Source organism: Malurus melanocephalus, unplaced genomic scaffold (genome assembly GCF_030028575.1).
Source record: "Malurus melanocephalus ecotype Western Australia unplaced genomic scaffold, MMel_1.1 scaffold_757, whole genome shotgun sequence".
NCBI classification, from domain to species: domain Eukaryota; kingdom Metazoa; phylum Chordata; class Aves; order Passeriformes; family Maluridae; genus Malurus; species Malurus melanocephalus.
In genome coordinates, this window is record NW_026623989.1 from 22,833 (window position 1) to 41,689 (window position 18,857).

An 18,857-nucleotide genomic window follows, 5' to 3' on the forward strand; every position below is an offset into this window, starting at 1 on the left:
GGGCCGGCGCGGGCGGGACGCGCTGCCCGGGATCCTGCAGGGCTGGCAGGGATCCTCCTGGGGGTTTGTCCCCCTGGAAAAGAGGGGTTTCAKTCTGTGCAGTATTGCTGCCCAGCCTGCCCTGGCACCTGGCCCTGTGRGAACTCCCCAGGAGTCCTGCAGTGCCCACACAGCCACCCTCGGAACCAGGGATGGGTCACTCCCCCTTATCCCTGCGGACACTTTGCTCCCACAAGGAATGACAGAAAAGCTCCTGTTCCTRTATCTCATTCCCAGCTTCTTGGCCCAAGCCCTGGGTGGCTCTGGCAGTTCTGCTGTCTGTCCCAACTTCCCTCAGTGCCAGCAGCTGGGGCAATGCCTCTCCAAGGAAATGGAGCCAAATCCCAGGGCAAGGGATTTGGGGCAGAGGGAAGAGCTCTTCCCAGGGCAAGGGAAGGGGCAGCGGGAAGAGCTCATCCTGCTCCATCAGGCTTAGGGCAAACTTCCCAAAGTCCCCAGCATGGGACACTCAGGAGAGCTGGCCAAGGAACTTGCACTTCCTCAGTTTTGTGAAAGGAGATGGAGCTGGGGACAACACAACAACCAACCCCGCCATCCACACCTTGCTAAACCATGGAGCAGCCCAGAACAGCTCCTCATCTGCAGCCACCTACCCCAGGAGATGTGGAACCCTCCAGCTGCTCCACCAGGCTGCTCCTGCAGGCCCAGCCTTCCCTGCACCCACCCCAAAAGCATGCCCAAAGATTTGCCCTGGCCTTGGTGTGTCCCCAGTTTGAGGCAAGCCAGCTCCGGGCACACATCAGCCTCACAGAGGACATGAACCTGCCCCAGGACAGGACCACCTCAGCTCTGGAGCAGGACATCTCATCTCCAGAGGGGACATCCCATCTCCAGAGGGGACATCCCAACTCCAGAGAGGACATCCCATCTCCAGAGGGGACATCCCAACTCCAGAGAGGACATCCCATCTCCAGAGCTGGACATCCCATCTCCAGAGGAGACATCCCATCTCCAGAGGGGACATCCCATCTCCAGAGGGGACACCCCATCTCCAGAGGGGACATCCCATCTCCAGAGGGGACATCCCATCTCCAGGAGCTGCCTTGGCTCCTTCACAGCAGCTCTGCCCTTGCTCTGCTGCTTGCCCCAGGCTCCTGATGGCATTGTCTGTGCCAGGAGATGAGGGCTGCAGCCTGGGCACAGCTGCAGATCCCTCTGGAAGTGGTGCCAGCACGAGCTCTGCTTCATTTCAGCAGCCTGAGCCTGGGAGCAGGTTCTGCCCAGGGCTGCAGACACCCTGCTCCCCTGAGGAAAACAATTGTCCCRCTGCAGGCAGCAGCCCAGATGTCAAGAGGAGAACTGTGACCCACTGAGGGACTCAAGATGCCTCTGGAGCCACTCCCTGAGCAGTGTGAAACTACAAAGGAGTGGCCTGGAGCCCTTTGCTGATATTTGTTCCAGATGCCCTTTGTGGGGTCCCAGCTCTGCCTGCACTGCCAGCTTCAGCTTTAATGCATTTKGCAGGATATGGGCTGGAAAATCCCTGAGGGGACACTAGGACACCGTCTCACATCGGCTGCTGGAGCCCAGCACCACAGGGATCTGCTGTGGGCATCTCAGGGGAGAAGCCCCTGTGTGTTCCCAAGACCTTCCCTGCGCTGCCCCGGGCCAGGTGAGGGTCAGGGAAGCAGCCTGGCCCCAGGGCTGCCCGTCCAAATCCTCAGTTCCAGAGGGGCAGGGATGCTGGACCCTTGCAGCAGGTGCAGAGTGGGCTTGGCTGGGAGTCCATCCCTCATCCCTGCACACAATAAAACATCCCCTGCTCCCCCTGGCCGTGTCTGAGCACCCCCAACACCTCCTCCATCAATCCCAGCAGGACCAGCAGMAGCATTTTCATTGTGAGGCCGATGGGAGCCCCTCTCCCAATGCTTTCCCTCTGGGAAAGGCAGAGTTTGGGAAGCAAACCTGCTGCTGGAACACCCCAAATCCAGCAGGATCAAACCTCCCCWGGCTGCCTGGCAAAGCAGAGCTCAGAGCACCAACACATCCCAGCCACGTTCCCTYGGGAGCTTTAACCAGGTGCTCCAGGGGATGGGGGATCCTCAGGAAAGAAAGGTGAGTGTAACAGCCCAGGGAATGCCCCCCGCTGCTCCTGGGCCTCTGGTKACTCCTTCTGCAGTAATAAGTGATCCTGACAAGGTCCAAACCCACCAGAATTCAGTTCCCTCACAAATTCCTCTCCTGAGCTGGGAATCTGGGCAGCAGCACCCTGCAGAGCCAGCAGCTCCTGTTCCCTGCCCCTCCAAGACTCTGGGCCAAGCAGTCCAGTGCCCACAGKACATGAAAAGCAGGGAGCCAGTCTGGGCTAAGGAATGGCTTAAATCCCATTTTCTGCCAGCCTTTAGGGAGAACAAACAAGAGGTTTGAGACTGGCTGCCCATCCCAGCAGCTGGGCTGGAGCCAGGGCCGATCCCTGGCTGGAGGGCGATGGCAGAGCCAGGAAGGGCAGAGCTGGGTGCACATTTCACCACAAACCAGGTTTGCCAGGATTCCTTCCACGTTTTCAWATCTCTGGAGGGTCAGGGTGGAGCAGCAGAGCCTGATGTGCCCCAGAGCCCAGGAAAAGCAGGGAGAGGCACAACGTGGCACWGGGATGGTCTCTGGCTCTGCTCCCCACACCTGTCTGACAGCACATTCAGGGGAAAGCTAGAAGGAAACAAGCAGGAGGAAAAAACTCATTTGGAGAAATCTCCTTTTCTTCCTGCTGTGCTGTGGTGGGGACTGGCTAGGCTGCCAGTGACAGGAACTGTCCCTGTGCCAGGCTGGGCACGGGGCAGAGAGGGAGCTCTGTGGGGACACGTCCCCTCTCCAGCCCAGTCTGGTCCTGTCACCCCCACAGCAGCAGCTCCCAGCACTGCCCTGCCCCTGCCACTGCCCTGGCCAGCCCGTGGAAAGCACCCCCTGCTCACAGGATGACCATGTTGGGTCAAAAAGACAGGAAAAGAGAAGAGGGCAGCTGGTCCTGCTCCCCTGCACAGCCCAAGGGTCGTGGCAGTGCCCTGGGGAGGGCAGGCACCCCGATCCCCCCATGCTCAGCGAGGGTTGGACTGCACCCAGCACCCAAGACAAGGTGCTGCAGGCCCTGGAGGTGTTGGAAGAGAGGGAGATGGCTGAGCACGTCCAAACCTGGCTGCCAGGAGGGGACAAGCTTGTCACCCACTGTGGCAGGTGTCCCTATGCAAGCAGAGAGCAGCCAAGGCAGGACAGGAGGCCCATAAACACCACCCTTGGCCCCTGACTATGTTGGAGCAGGATGGGATGTCGAGGACAGCAAAGCAGCCCATGAGAAGCCCTCGTTTGCAGGATCCCAGCTGGGGATGGGGCTCTCRGGAATGYTCCTCTCTGTCCCAAAGCTGAGCAYCCCCACCCAGGGGTGAGCCAGGACCCAGTGAATCAGGGTGTGGAAATTCCCCCAGTGTCTGGGGGGATGCTGGAAAATATACCAGKTTAAAAATAAGGAGGAGGATCTAATTAGCMTCAGAGGTGAAGAAATCCAGRTCCAATAGGAACCCAAATACTGAGAACTGTGCAAMGTTGGACYAATKATCATTAAACCAATAAAGTTYTCTGGGTTTTGACTRGATAAAGTTTGAGGGAAAATCTTGTAAAATTRGTGTGTCATAGAATGATTCTCTCTGCACACCTGGGCTATGTGCAGAYRAGRTAATTTCTSYGRCCAGAACAACATCCTGGCCAGAAAATAAAGTCATGCCTTGACTTTCTAGCATTAAAAATATTGTTGTAGAGTTTTTGTTTTTCCCGCAGTTTGGGCAACAGGGAAGCCAGGCCGGGCTGGGCTGGCACAGCAGGAAGGCAGAGCATTGTGCAGCACATCAGAGCGATTCGCAGAGCATTGTGCAGCACATCAGAGCGATTTGCTGTCGCACAGAGCAGCCAGCGAGGCAGGGACAGGAAGCAGCACAATGGCCCTGAGCGCACCGGAGATGTCTCAATTGTCGGAGCAGCCATCCGCCCGCTCCTATTCCTGGGCCGTTCAGTCATCCCAGAGAGCAGCAGACCAGCCCTGCCAAGAGGCACAGGCATCTTCTCRCTCTCTCCAGCCGCATTTGAAGCAGCCCTGCCCGAAGCTGGAGGGTTTGAGCTGTCTGAGCACCAGCYGGGCTGGATTCCCGGTGCACTGGGGTGGTTTGGAGCTGTAGGGACCTCCAGCCCCGCTGGAGAGCCTTGGGAGCTATTCCAGACGTGACCCAGCCACGTTATTACGGCAACAAGGAAATAAGTGGCAGCAATCTGCTCACAGGATCCAGTGAGCCTGAGCTTGTGAGCAGTTGGTGAGCTCACCCTTTGCTGAGCTGTGAACAGACCTCGGTGCCTGCAGCAGCACCAGGGGAAGCTGATTTCCCCAAGCAGAGCAGAGCCATTCCCCAGCCTTTGGGAACAGCCAGGGGCAGCACAGCACATGGCCCAGGAGCGGACCAAAAGCACTTCAATGAGGAACAATCTCCTTTGTTCCTTTCTTAGAAATAAGCAGCGCTGAGAGCGCACTCAAAGCCCAGGGAAGGCTCAATGGTTTTTCTCAACGATTGTGCTGTGGTGCCCCATCTCCCTCAGCTGTGTTTCTGCCCCCGCCAAATAGGTCAGGGAATTAATCTGGAAACARAAACGTTGCTGGAAATGGGAAATAAAAACTGACAAGCAGCCTGTGRTGTCCAGCACTGAGGCTCAGAACAACACAAGGCACATGCAGAGACACAGCCCAACCACAGAGCTCATGGCTCAGCTGGGAAAAGTCATGGGAAGCAGCAAAATTCATCCAGAAAATGATCCCTTTAGAGAAACAGCCCAGACCTGGATTCATTTATTTTGGTCAGGGCCATAGGACTGCATGAAGACATTGGCTCATCAGTTCCAGAGTAATTCAATTTTGAAGAAGCCTCTCTGGTGGGCTCAGGAACCCAATCCCCTGCCCAAAGCACCGAGATCAGGCACTCAGGGCTGTGCACATTGAGCCCCGAAGGCCTCCAGGGTGGAGATCCCACAACCTCTCTGKGCAGCTCAGTATCTGATCAACCTAATCACAGGAAAGTTTTCCCTTCTATACAGCCCCAATTTCCCACGTGGGGTCCCAGTGCAGCTGCTGGACTGGAGGAGTCCAGGACTGGAGTGGACTGGCCCCAGCCCCACACGGACACAGGCAGGTAACGGGACATAAAACTACCCTCCCCCAAAAAGCAGCCACAGCACACCAGGAACAAGGTGAAACTGGGCCCAGGGCCAAGAAGAGGCTCCACCGTAGCAAATAGGATGTGGTGGAGCAATTCCCTCATTCCTCTGACCACGAGGAGCTAAAGGGAGTTCTTTGTGCAGCCTCAGCACTTCAACCTGCAATAACCCATTTCCAGTCAGCCCCTGCCCCTGCATCCCTCTCTGAGCCCCCAGATGGAYACTAAAGGTGTCAGCCACGGGGGAGAGTGAGGGCAAGGTCCCCAGCTCTCTGCTCCCCTGTGGGGTGAGCAGGGGATGGATGTGAGCACAGGGGGAAGTCGTGGGCGGCTGAAGAGAGAAGTAGCAAAGCAAAGCATCGAAGCAAATGGCCAGCCCCGCTTGGAGCCAATCTCCAAACTCCCTCAGGCACCACAGGGGAGCCTCGAGCCTTCAGTTCCCCTTCCCAGCCTGGGCCAGTCCCTGCTGCCACAGCGTGACACCAGCGAGGGGAACAGAGCCCGGGRAATGCCAGCCCCAATTCTGAGACAGCACCCAAAAAGGAACAACCTGCAAAAGGCCTGAGGTGTCCCAGGAGATGGATCTGCCAGGGCTTGGGTTAAAGCAGGGAGATGAGGGGTGAAGCTGGCCCTGCACCCCGGGAAGGATGACCTGGAAGCACCAGCTGGATGGCACTGGAAGCAACAGGACWGTGGGGTGCTCTCCTGCTGCTGGCCAGAAACCTTGGCAGGCAGCAGCCAGAAAACCCCCAAAATGCCTCCAGTTGTGCTGCAGACACTCACCCTCCTGGAGCTTGACACTGTGCAGGTACAGAGGGTTCCTGAGCACGTTGCAGCGCCCGGGCTCGTCCTCCTTGGTGAAGAGCAGCAGGTCCGAGTAGACAAAAAGGGTCACCTGGAAGCACAGGAGCAGCAGAGGAGAAGCTCTGAGGAGCTCATCTCGTGGCACTGAGGCGGTGTCCTGGGGACAGGAGCAGCCACAGCAGGGAGCCCGGCCAGCCCTTCCCAGGGCTGATGGCTGCTGCACCCCTGGGCGAAGCTCCCCTTTCCTGGGGCTGATGCCTCCTGCACCCCTGGGCTCTGGGTGAAGCTCCCCTCTCTCGGCAGCCGCTGAGCGAGGCTGGAGGAGCCCTGTGGCAGCAGGGACAAACCTGCCCGACGGTTCAGCACCACAAACACACCCTCTGCTCCCTCCTGTCACTGCCCAGTGACATCAGTCACAAATCAGAGCAGGAGGAGGGAAGGAGGTGCCGACTAATCCCAGCACGGAGCAGAAGTTGCAGCCTGAGAGCGAATCTGGTCACCCTGAGCACGCCCAYGGAGGAGCTTCTCACTGCTCTCAGTGAGAAAATAAAGTTTGGTTCTTACAGGAGCAGGACCCACAAAAGCAGCTGCAGGGGACAAAGGTGACACCCCAAACCACGGTGGGGGTGGAAAGGAAACACTGGCCCACGTGTGCACCCAGAACTGCACCAGCAGTGACTCTGTCCCAGGAGCTACCCCAGACCAGTGGGAAAAGCATTGCCCAAGGTCCTCAGTTCAATCAGCTCAGATTAATGAGACCTTKGAAATAAGAATGAGCTTCTCCCCTGCACTGGAGTTCCTTGAGCCAGGGATGAGAAGCCTGGTGCACATAGCTGAGCTGTGAGCCTGTCCTGTCCTCCAGGAGCTGGGGCACACAGAAAACCCCAAAGTTCACAGAACCATGGAGTCACAGGATATCCCGAGCTGGGAGGGACCAACAGGACCATCCAGTCCAGTCCCTGTCCCTGCCCAGACCCCCCAACAGCCCCACCCTGTCCATCCCTGGCAGCGCTGTCCAAACGCTCCTGGAGCTCTGGCAGCCTCAGGGCCGGGACCATTCCCTGGGGAGCCTGGGCAGTGCCAGCACCCTCTGGGGACAGAAGAACCTTTCCCTGCTCTCCAGCCTGACCTTGCCCTGGCCCAGCTCCAGCCATTCTCTCAAATCCTGTCCCAGGTCACCAGAGATGCCAGGGAGCAGCTGCCATATGGCAGTGGCACAGTGCCTGGCACAGTGGTGTGAGCACCTTGGGGTGCCCCCAAAACCTCCCAGCAAAGGCAAAGCTGTTCTGCAACCCCAAGCCACAGCAAGGAAGCGTTTGTGGCCTTTGAGGAACCCTTTTGGAAAAGGAGACAACAGCCAGAGCCCCAGGCAGGTGGGAGAGGGCACAGAGAGGTGACACTGTGCCCCCAGGGACCAAGGCACAGTTTGTGTCCCTGCCCAGGTCTGACGGACACCTCCTGAGCAGGACAAGTTGGGTCAGTCACAATTTGGGTCAGCAGGACAGTCATCACATGTGGGGAGCCTCAGCTGGCTCTGGATCCAAAACCAAGCCCTCACCACAAGATTTCTCCGTGCAGTGCAAACTCGTTTTTGTGGGATTCTCGATTAGCAGAAAGCTGCTGGTGGAGCTTTAACTGACAGTGAAACCAGGGAGGGGCTGCTYTTCTCTGCATTATTTGGAAAATCCCTTCCTCTGCTCTCAGCACTCTGCTGGCCCAGTGCTACATCCACCCTCTCCATTCCTTCCAAGGAATAACCACGTACAAACTGCACTGCAGCCTCCATCCCACACCCACCTTTGACAAAAGGTGACTTTTCTGGAACCTGTCTGGTGCCATCTCAGTTCCCTCAAGCCCAAAGAAGAGGTTTTGAAAGGATTTTGAGATAGCAACCCAAAATGCAGGAGATAAAAGCATGATCARCAAGAGGTCACATGGAAATGGGGGAAAGAAACTTAAGACTTGCTACTCATGGAAGTTTAAACRGAAGAAAAAAGATTGGGATGAGCAGGAAAATCACTTCAAAACCAATTTTTTGAATAAGGAATCGGTTTCAATAGAGAATCTTGGAAATAGAATTACATGATAAGGATTTACAGGTAAYATTGTGCTTTTACAGGAAGATGGGATGGACTGAATTCGGGATGTAGAAGATAAAAGCACATCTAGCATGGGTTCTGTAAGAGCATCTCCATCAGATGCTGTTTCCAGGAACACACTTAATCTTAGAGCAGTTGGTGAAGGCCCCTCTGCTCCTCCAGGCTCTTGTGGGGGAAAGCAAAAGTGTCCCTTGCACCCCCAGAGGGAGAGGAGAGGGAGAGGCAGAGGCAGAGGAGAGGGAGAGGCAGAGGCAGAGGAGAGGGAGAGGAGAGGCAGAGGAGAGGCAGAGGCAGAGGAGAGGCAGAGGAGAGGCAGAGGAAAGGCAGAGGAAAGGCAGAGGAGAAGCAGAGGCAGATCCAAAGCCAGCCCAGCACTGCAGGCCCGGGGCTCCAGCAGACCCCTGAGGTGGGAGCTGGACACATCTTCCCCCTGAGAGCTGAGCAGGGAAAGCTCTGCTCATGGATGACCCCAGGGCAGCAGGRATGAGGGGAGGCTGGAGGAGTCTGTGGGGCTCTGCCATCCCACACTGACAGGCTGTGACCTGTCTCTGACAGCCCTTGGCAAACACATCTACCCTGAGAAATCACAGGGCTAATAAAAGCCAAGAGCAAACAAACAACAAACACAATGTCTGGGTTCACCCAGGCAAGGCACAGAATCCACCAGAGCTGCTCCTTGGGGAGTCAGAGTAGCTTTRGGTATTTCCCAAAAGTAATTTCCTRCCCCAAAATCAGAAATACAACAGCTGACAGGAGGGAAGGACTCYGGAGACAGAGATGGGCATCTCTGGGTTGTTGCTGGGGTCAAAGCCACGTGGTCATGGTCACAAGTACCTTTCAGGGGTGTGAACAGATTTTACAGTGGGAAAAAAYTGTTCCTAGAGGCTGACCCTGAAGTGTCCACACTGCTCATCTGGGTGTGCTCTGCCACATGGCAAACAGCACAGCCTCTTCTGCTGAGGGGACTGAGCAGCTACAGAGCTGGCAAAGCACTGACACAGGGCACAGTTTAAAGAGTTTAAAGAGTTTCCTGAAGGAAATGAAGAGAAACTGAAAGCCCAGGGGGAAGGTGGGAGCAACGTGCTTCCCTAGAGGGGATAACCCTAGGACTGCCACATCACATCTTGGAAAGGAAAATGTGCCAACAAAATCACCATAAAAAGGTGCCCAGAAATAAAGCCTTGAGGTCTCAAGTGACATTCACACTTAAGAATAGTTAATTCCCTTCCCAACCTCGTCCTCTGTTGCTCATCTGTGCCCAGACAGCCCCTGGAAGCAGCAGGGAGCAGGGCACACCTCGCAGCTGCAGCAGGGACACCAGGAGAGTCACCAATGGGTCAGGGCCACCTGTCCCTGTGCTCAGCAAAATCTGAGGAAATCAGGAAATCTGAGCCAGTGGAGTCACTCTGAGCCATCTCCCTCTCTAGCCAGAGTCTCACAGCAGTGCCCAGCGGAACAGGGAGCTGAGAGAGCAGAAGGTTTCATGACAGAGCTGCCAGATGCCAAATGAGAACATGGTGATAGTCACCTGCATCTCAGCTGGCCAGAGAACGCTGCCTGCATGGCCAGAAAGACCCTGTGACCAGGTGGGGACCTCTTGGGACAGGTATTCACCCCCAGGACTGAGCCACACACATTTTCTGTTTCCTGCATTCTTCTMCAGAAAAATTATCCCAGCTTCAAACGGGAAGCTCCAGTGCTACCAGCACAAGAGAGTGTCTGCAGAGTTCCTGCACTTCCATTAGTTCAGTTCAGCTAAATGGATAAAGCTTTCTTAATGTTCCTCCAGTTTTTGATATTTTGATTTATCCTGGTAGCCCTCTTGTGAAACTGATATTGGGAGAAAAAGAAAGCATCAGGCAGTGAAAGAGGGTAAATGTGGGCTGCTGAGAAGATCTTAATCCAGAGGGTGGTGGGGACTGAACAGGCTCTCCAGGAGCTGGGGCACACAGTAAACCCCAAAGATCACAGAATCATGGAGTCACAGGATATCCTGAGCTGGGAGGATCACCCAGTCCAGCCCCTGTCCCTGCCCAGACCCCCCAAAACCCCACCCTGTCCATCCCTGGCAGCGCTGTCCAAACGCTCCTGGAGCTCTGGCAGCCTCGGGGCCGGGACCATTYCCTGGGGAGCCTGGGCAGTGCCAGCACCCTCTGGGGACAGAAGAACTTCTCAGCAGCCTCTCAGCCCACATTTACCCTCTTTCACTGCCTGACACATTTTTTATGTCAATATTATCAGGTGGGAAATCATCCACTCAGGAAGGAGGTGAAATACTCAGCCAGGATAAACCACCACACTTTCCAAAAGGAGATCCCCAGTGAAGGCTTTAGGTATCAACTTGGGCCCTTGCCTTGCCTTACCTGAAACTAAAACTCTTCTTTCCTTGACCATCCTGTGACCATCAGGGGTGAGCAGGCACTGAACACCCCAAGGAATCCCAGTCCCTCCCTCAGACAGCACAGGCAGTGGCTGTGCAGATGGGGAAATGGTGTAAAAATGGTGTAAAAATGGTGTAAAAAATGGTGTAAAAAAGGATATTAAGAGGTTGTGAAGCGGGGACAGTCAGTGGGAGCAGTGTGGTGGATGGAAGGAGGAGGTACGTGCAGGTTTCTGCTATTTTCACCGAAATTAAAGTGGCTAAAATAGGCAGAAAACAAGCTTCAAACACCTGTGCCAAGGAGCAGGGTTTGGGTCAAACTCAGTGACCACCAAAGCAGGGAACTGGCAGCCCAACCAGGCCACTAGTGCCAGGAATTTGGGGAAAGAATGAGAGAGAGAAGAGCATTACCCTGGCCATGCCCATCCATGGGGTCTCACTGCAGGGAGCCCACCCTGCCCTGCCAGGGTGGCAGGAAGGAGGGACAGGAAGGGCACGRGCATGGCTCACGCTGTGCAGACATCCCAGGGCTCTGGGAGACCTCCAGCTCCACTGGACAGGGATGGATGGGGCCAAATCCCACCCTGGACCCCTCGTGTGCCATGGCCCACGGGCTCCTCTGGCCCTCTCCAGGGGCTGGAGGGATTTCAGGAGAGCATAAAAGCGGGAACTGCAGCAAAGTCTAGACAGGATGTGATTAAGGCCTGAATAAGGATTGCCCCAGAGGTAAGGTCAGGGAAAGGCCAGAGCCTGGCAAGCCTCCAGAGAGATAGGTTGGCTCCTTCAGGAGATGGGAGAGAGTTTGTTCAGGGACAAGGATGGGGTGCCTGATGTCAAAACTGCAGCAGGGAAAAGGTTCTGGGTAGGTTAGGAAAAAAAGAAAGGAGGGGGACCTCCAGTGCCTGCAAATTCACCTGGGCCCTCCTCCCTCACTTTGTACTCAGTCCTGCAAAGCACAGGAGCTTTTTGTGCGGGAAAAGCAGTGGGAAAATGGAAAAGCATGTGGAGCAAGGAAGAAAGGATGGATTGGACAMAAGAGAGCCTCTGTGTGGGCAGCAGAGAAGGCTGGAGAGGGAAAGGGTTCAAGTCCAGCAAAGGGAGGAGTCAGAGCCCGCCTGCCCCAAGGCAGCTCCATTGTGCCCAGGCTGTGTTGGGCTCCAGAGGCTGAGGGTCAGTCCCTTCCCAGCCCAGCAGAACCAGAGCTGACAGCCCTGCTCCACTGGAGAGCAGAGCCCGGTGTTCCAGAGAGACCTGCATGGAGTCCTTGAAGCTCTACAGAGCCTCCCACAGCTGTGCCACACACTCAGACACCAGAGAGCCCTTTCCAGGGGCCCTGGGTGACACCCCGGTGCTGGCACCTCCCTGTCACTGCCAGCAAGGGCTCAGCACCACGAGCTGTTCCCATTCCTCACCCCCTGAGTCAGCCCCTCCTGCCCTGCCCTGTGCCAGCTCACCCAGACACCACAGCCCCCGGGCACCAGCATTCCCCAACGCTGCCTCACGTCCCTGGCCACCATCCTGCCCTTTCCTGGCACCAGCTCCAGCTGGGAAATCCTCCCCCAGCTTCACACTCATCCCAAAAGCATCCTAAGCAAAGTCCTTTCCCTGAGACATTTCCCTCCTGACCCTGCCCACAGCGGGGTCTCTGCAGGGAAGAGCAGACCCCTCCTCCAAACACGCTTGTGCTGGGGTTCTCCATCCTCCCCATGTGCACAAATACCCCACCCAGGCTGCAAACAGCATTAGTTATCCATAATATATATATTTTATTTATCTATCTATCTATCTATCTATCTATCTATCTATTATATATAACTATTATATATATCTATTTGTATATATGTGTATGTATATCTATCATAAATATATATATCAATTTATAAATATATATACCTCCATCATATATATATCCATTTTATATATATATCCATTTATATATATATATATATATATATATCTCCATTTTATTTATATATATATATATATATATATATATTTCTATCTCCATTATATATATAAATATATCTCCATAATAAATATTCCACATTTGGCTGCTACCCCAGACACCTGAGCCTGGCCTGAAAGCAGGCACCTCCAACCCACCCAGGAGGAGGAGTTCCCTGATTTCAGCTCTATTCCCATCCACAGCTGTGGCACACAACCAAGAGTTTAGCTGGGTTTCATTCCTGCAGGTGCCCAGGAGACCCTGAGCTGCACAGGACAGCAGGACAGACAGGGGAAGGGTCCTAGTTACAAGTTAATGCCAAGTTTTCTAATCAATCATGGAATTTTTCATACACTTTGATGTATTTTCATGTACTTCTGGGCAGAAAATAACCCCAATGGATTCAAGTCAAAGAAAGGGATGAATTACACAGTGAAAAGCAGAAAGAGAGAGGAGCCACTTAACACAGCCCTGCACTGGTTTGTACTGGGAGTATTGGGAGGTGGCTCTGAGGTTCTGCTGTTGACCACCCAGAAGGTATCACCCTAAAACAGAACCTCCTTTACAGATCTGTGAGGATGTCACAGCTAAATTCAACCCCAAATGACTCTGTACAGTGGTGAGATCCTCTGAAACGACCCCAAAAGAAATGGCACTGGTGAGCAATGCCTGAGTGGGCTCTGCAGCCCAAATCCCAGGGCTTTGCAGCTGGATGCAAGTGAAGCCAGCAGCAAATGTGATCAACACAGCCAAACTCTGCCAGTTTGGGTGACAGAAGTTGTCCCATCCACAGGGTGCCCAAGCTCCACAGAGTCCCCAGATTTCTAAGAGCTCTCCAACAGCCTGGCAAGAAAGCTGGAGTAAGAAGAATGAGAGGAATTCGGGCAGGACGTGTGACCTGAGGAACTGAAATTCTCAGAGCATCTGTAGCAAGTTCTCTGCCTAGCTCTAGCTCTGGGCTGTGGATTCTCCTTCCCTAGAGCTGCTGCAAAGCCACTTGGACACAACCCTGAGTGGGGTTGAGCAGGGAGAGGGGACTGAACCATTTTGTCATTCTGTGATTCCCTAACCTGGCACAAAATACCCTTCAACCCCCTCCTCCCAAGCCTGCTGGGCTGTCACTGATGCGCATTTGCCACTCACAGTTTTCCCTCTGTGAGATCAAAGGAGACAGGAAGAAAAGATGATTTCCAGCACAGAAGAGTTTTGATATTTAGTTTATGCYACAAGAAACTGATGACAAGTCTTTCCAAGCATCATATTAGTTTCTGCACAATAAAACATTTCCCATCTCAGTGTAATGAGGTGTCCCTTCCAGTCCCTTCTCCATGTCCCTTCCAGTGCCTMAAGGGGCTCCAGAAGAGCTGGAGAAAAGAAATGGAGGGATAGGACAAGGGGGAATGGCTTCCAACTGCCAGAGGGCAGGGATAGATGGGATATTGGGAAATAATTCCTCCCTGTCAGGGTGGGAAGTGCTCAGAGCAGCTGTGGCTGCCCCTGGATCCCTGGCAGTGTCCAAGGCCAGGCTGGACACTGGGGCTGGGAGCAGCCTGGGACAGTGGAAGGTGTCCCTGCCCATGGCAAGGGTGGAACTGGATGAACTCTAAAGTCCCTTCAAAACAAACCACTGTGATTCTGTAATTCCATCCTCTATCTAAGACTGCAGAAGTGCAGGTTTAGAAAGCTCAGACAACAGGAAARGGTTTTACCTGGGTAGTTCTGTTCCTGCTCTCGTGAAGGAGCAGCTCCTCCGACAGCAGCAGAGTCCGGGCTGGGTTGCAAAGATCCAGGGGCTTGGTTGGGATGGMAAAAAAAAAAMARAKAAGAAMACAAAAGAAACAGTCAAACCTTCCAGTGGCAACGTGGTTTGTGAGATAAATTTTCCACCCACCACAGCCACGCTGTCTTCACTTTGAGCTGTAACTCATCCAGGGAGAAGCCACCTCACACTGTGCTCAGGACACAAGTTAGAGGAGCAAACAAAACCCTGCACTCACACCTCGGTCAGCCCAGCTGTGAAAAGGCAGCCAGCCCTCGAAAAGGCAGCCAGCCCCGGCCTTTGTGCAGGGACTGTTCTGCTGGGCGGTTGGGGAGGTTTGTCAGCAGGAAACACAACCACACGGGTGCCACGTCGGGTTCCCACGTCCCTCAGATGTGAATATTTGCACCTGATGGGGTGGATCACTCTTAAAGAAACTTTTCAGAATTCCTGTCCCTTCCCACGCCACGCCCAGCTCCCCAGTCAGCGCTGGGGAATGGGACAGGCTCAGGTGTCCTGAGRGCAGAACAAACCCTGAGGGATCATCCTCGGGAGCACACAGTGGGGACAGGAGGGAAAAGAGAAAAACCATCTCCTGAAGGGGCAGAAATACCCCAGGCACTGTCCAAGATGGGTTTGGGGAGAAAGGAGGCAGAAAGTGCCAGCTGTGCTCCCACCAAAGAACAGAGCCCAGGCAGGTGGACACAAGGTGAGTGGTCAGTCAGGTGCAATGGGGAGGAGGGAGGTGGTCAAACACCAGCCCCAGCCCCAGCCCAGCCCACACTGGCCMCAGGCACAGGCTGGAGTGACAGGAAACATGGAGTGACAGGAAACAGGGACTGTGGCTTCAGCCCAGGGGAAGTCACCAGTCTGAGCTGAGGGGACAAAGCCATYGCTGCTGGCAGAGGAGCACAAAGGGCTCCCCACAGGTTCACAGATGAAGGGATTCATCACCAGTGTGCAAAATACATGGATCTGGTGAGGTTTGTGGGATTCTGGCCATGTGAAGGACGAAATGAAGGACACAGGAGTTAGAGCCACTTCCATGAAATTCAGGGCTGTTTCCTTAAAACAGCTCATGGAACTGGGGAGGCAGAACATTCCCTGTGCCTTGGATCCTKGTCCTCTGCTCTGGAGCCAGGCTGGGAGAGCTGGGGGTGCTYACCTGGAGAGGAGAAGGCTCCAGGGAGACCTCAGAACCCCCTCCAGTGCCTAAAGGGAGATTTAATTTAATGGTGGTCACCAGCTAAACTAAAACCCCTTTGTTTGCACCCTGACAGTACAGCCACACTGTTCTGCACATCAAAGCTGTCTGCAGAAGACCAGAAGCTGGGACACCTCCTCCTGACTCCAGCAAACACCAATGATCAGAACTGAAAGCTGAAAATGGGGAAAAATCCAACAGATAATTGCTTGGGCAGGACAGAATCTACTTTGAGACAATCTCCAGCACCGTGTGGAGAACAGCCAGCTCCAGAGGAGGGCTGAGGATGGCAGGAACCCTGCTAGGACTCTGCTGGGACTCTGCTGAGACCCTGCTGATCTGCCCAGCCCCATCCCAGGCTCTGATCACCCCCCAGCTCCCTCSCAGCTGCACTGACCTGCACGAAGATGGGGAACACCAGCACTTTGGGGGCCAGGGTCACGTAGGTGCCGTAGGAATGGGGGATGTGGGGCCTCACGATGGTGCAGTTCTGGTAGTTCCCGTAGCTCTTCATGGTCTGCACRGTCTTCATCAGCCTGGATTTCCTGCCAGAGCCCGTGTGTGATTTCCCTTTGCAGGCACTCCCTGCATGGGCAGAGAGGCAGAAGGGAACACAGGATGAGGAGAGAGCTCCAGCTCTGCCCACGCCAGCTCAGACCTGCTCTCCCAGGCATGGAAACCCTGGGAACAGCCAAAAGCAGCAGGGACAGGCACCACTCTGCTACCAACTGTCCCAGGGATTCATGGAATCACAGCACTGATTTCACTTTTCCTGATGCAAACCAAGATGCTCTGGGGTGGTTTTGCTCCAGAGATGCTCTGGGGTGGTTTTGCTCCAGAGACGCTCTCTCGGTGGCCTGAGGAGTTCAGTGGATGCCACCAGCAGCACAGGCACAGCTGGGGAGGTACAAACAGGACCAGGGAGGCCACAGCAAGCTCTGGCTCAGGCCAGATCCCACCCACAGAGCCCTGTCCCACTTTGGAGTCCAGCACAGGGAGGACCTGGAGCTGCTGGAGAGTCCAGAGAGGCCATGGAGCTGCTCCAAGGGCTGGAGCCCCTCTGCTCTGGAGCTGGGAGAGCTGGGAGTGCTCACTGGGAGAGGGGAAGGCTCCAGGGAGAGSTCAGAGCCCCTCCAGGGCCTAAAGGGGCTCCAGGAGAGCTGGAGAGGGACTTAAACATCTTTAYCCACACAAGTCCTGCCTGCTCTGGATTCTGGGCGTGGAAGTCAGCRAAGTGCAGCAGTGTCATGGCATGGGGCAGTGAGTTCATCAGAGTTTTCAGGAGATGCTGAGATTGGAGGTGTCAGGGAAAGGCAGAAGTTCCTGGCACCCATTCCTGGCCTGGGCTCAACCCCTGCAGCTCGCAGCGATGGTTACCCACACATTGGGGGTATTGATAAAGGATGAGCTCACTGCTCATGAGGCTGGCACCACATCACCCTCTGCTTTTCAGCCTTATTCTGGGGCTGGAGAAGGTCCGAGCAGCCTGGCTGGTGTTCAGCCTGCCCCCCTTCCCTGCAGGGTTATCCTCACTCAAAGAAGGGATTACAGGGAGCTTCCCCTGCACACTCCCACCTCAGAGCCCAGACCAGGTCCTGCTGGACACCAGTGACCTGTACTCTGTCCTAAAGCTCACAGGCAGCACCAACGGGAATGGCTCTTTAACMAAAAAAAATTGTATCTTCAAAAGAAACCCCACTGAAAAATCAAAATATTTCCTTCCTCCCTCCYGCTGTAGCTGACAAACTGAGCCAGCTTGGGGCTGCAGGCAGAGTGCTCAGTGGGAYTGAACACATCCAGGTGAGGAGCTGGAGCACGCTCCTTTTGGCCCTGGGGATGTCTCAGGAACAGGAATAAGCATCCCTCCATCCCTCCCTGGGGTCCCCCAGCATCCCTCCATCCCTCTCTGGGGTCCCTCAGCATCCCTCCATCCCTCTCTGGGGTCCCTCAGCATCTCTCCATTCCTCTCTGAGGACCCCCAGCATCCCTCCATCCCTCCCTGCAGCCACCTCACAGCTCCTGCTCCCACCACAGCAGCTTTTCTCCCTGTCAGTGACGCCCAGAGCCCTCCCAGGCAGGAATGAGCCAAGCACCCCTGACCAGGCTGGGAGCAGATAAGGTGTCGTCCAAAGCAAACACCCAGATCTGGCCAGCATTACAAATCCCATGAAATATCAGGAAATAGCACATTTACAGATTAGGGCAGCCCAGCCAGTGCTGGGTGGGGGGAAGGCAGCCTGGCTGCTCAGTGCTGCCTGCAGCAGCTGCCCCTGCTGGGGGGACCCTCCTGACCCAAGAGCTTCTCCCCACCTCTGAGTGCATCAGTCCTGGCATTCTCCCTTCTCCCTTTCTCGTGGTTCCACTGCCAGATAACATTGAGGAACAAGAGACAGCTCAGCATAGGACAGATAAAATCTGTCTGGGMTGTTCAGGATCTGCTTCTCCTCTTATCCCTAAATCACCTCGTTTTATCAGAGGAAATAATCACCTGCACAAGCCCTGGCACAGAAACACCCCAAAGGTCAGCTCCTGTCACTGAAGGACAGCTGGGCAGCTCCTACAGCTCAGGTTCACTGATACCCACCTCCCTCTAAAGACTTAACATTAAACAATTGAAAACAACCCATAAAAACCCAAAATTTGTTATGGGAAGAAGCAATCCATAAAAACCAAAAATTTGTTTTGGGAAGAAACAATCCATAAAAACCCAAAATTTGTTTTAGGAAGAAACAATCCATAAAAACTCAAAATTTGTTACGGGAAGAAAGAAGCCGAACCCTTTCAAATCCCACCCTACTGTAAGAACAAGTCCCCATGGTCCAGCTCATCTTTTCACAGGGTCCACAAACAGCAGGAAAGGGCTGCAATTATMCACAGAACAAAACATCCCCTGCAGCTGAGAGTGGAAAATTCTCTTGGCTGCAGAGCTGCAGGGCTGGGAGCACCCGAGGCATGGGGACCTGGCACCCACATTGCCCCATCCTGCCCCCAAGCTCTGCCAGCCCCACACTTTGTTTTTCATGGACAATGCCCCACCTTTAGGGACAGCACCACAGTTTCCAGCTGTGCYCTCCCCAGCCAGGGAATGCTGAGGGATGCACACTCCTGGGTGAGCTCACCTCTCCAGGGGTGCCCAGAGCATCCYGAGGGCACCCAGAAGGCCAGGCTGTGAGCACAGCCTCCCAGAGCTCCCAAATCCCTGAACAGACAAGGGGCATTTTCCACATGGACCTGGGTTCCTGCAGTGCCCAGCCCTGCCACCACCTCAGCCCATGAGTCCAACCATCCCAAGGAGCTCCAGCAAAACCCAAGCACACTGTCAGAGGTGTGCTTTAGGAACTGATGTTTCAAAGGGKTTTTGAGGAGAGCTGGCCCAGAGGCTGCAGAGCCCAGAGTTTGAACATCCCCCAAATCTGGCACAGC

General features: G+C 54.7%; 1 protein-coding gene across 1 annotated transcript in view; it reads right to left on the minus strand.

Annotated features, from left to right (window-relative positions):
• Positions 1–18,857, minus strand: part of RGS3 (regulator of G protein signaling 3) — a 55,173-nt gene that overhangs the window by 17,078 nt on the left and 19,238 nt on the right. Inside the window, exons 13-15 of the mRNA XM_057384928.1 lie at positions 15,832–16,019; positions 14,181–14,264; positions 6,027–6,138 (exon numbers count right to left, since the gene is read on the minus strand). Coding sequence (XP_057240911.1) covers positions 6,027–6,138; positions 14,181–14,264; positions 15,832–16,019 — 384 coding nt within the window. The remainder of the gene's footprint in view (positions 1–6,026; positions 6,139–14,180; positions 14,265–15,831; positions 16,020–18,857) is intronic.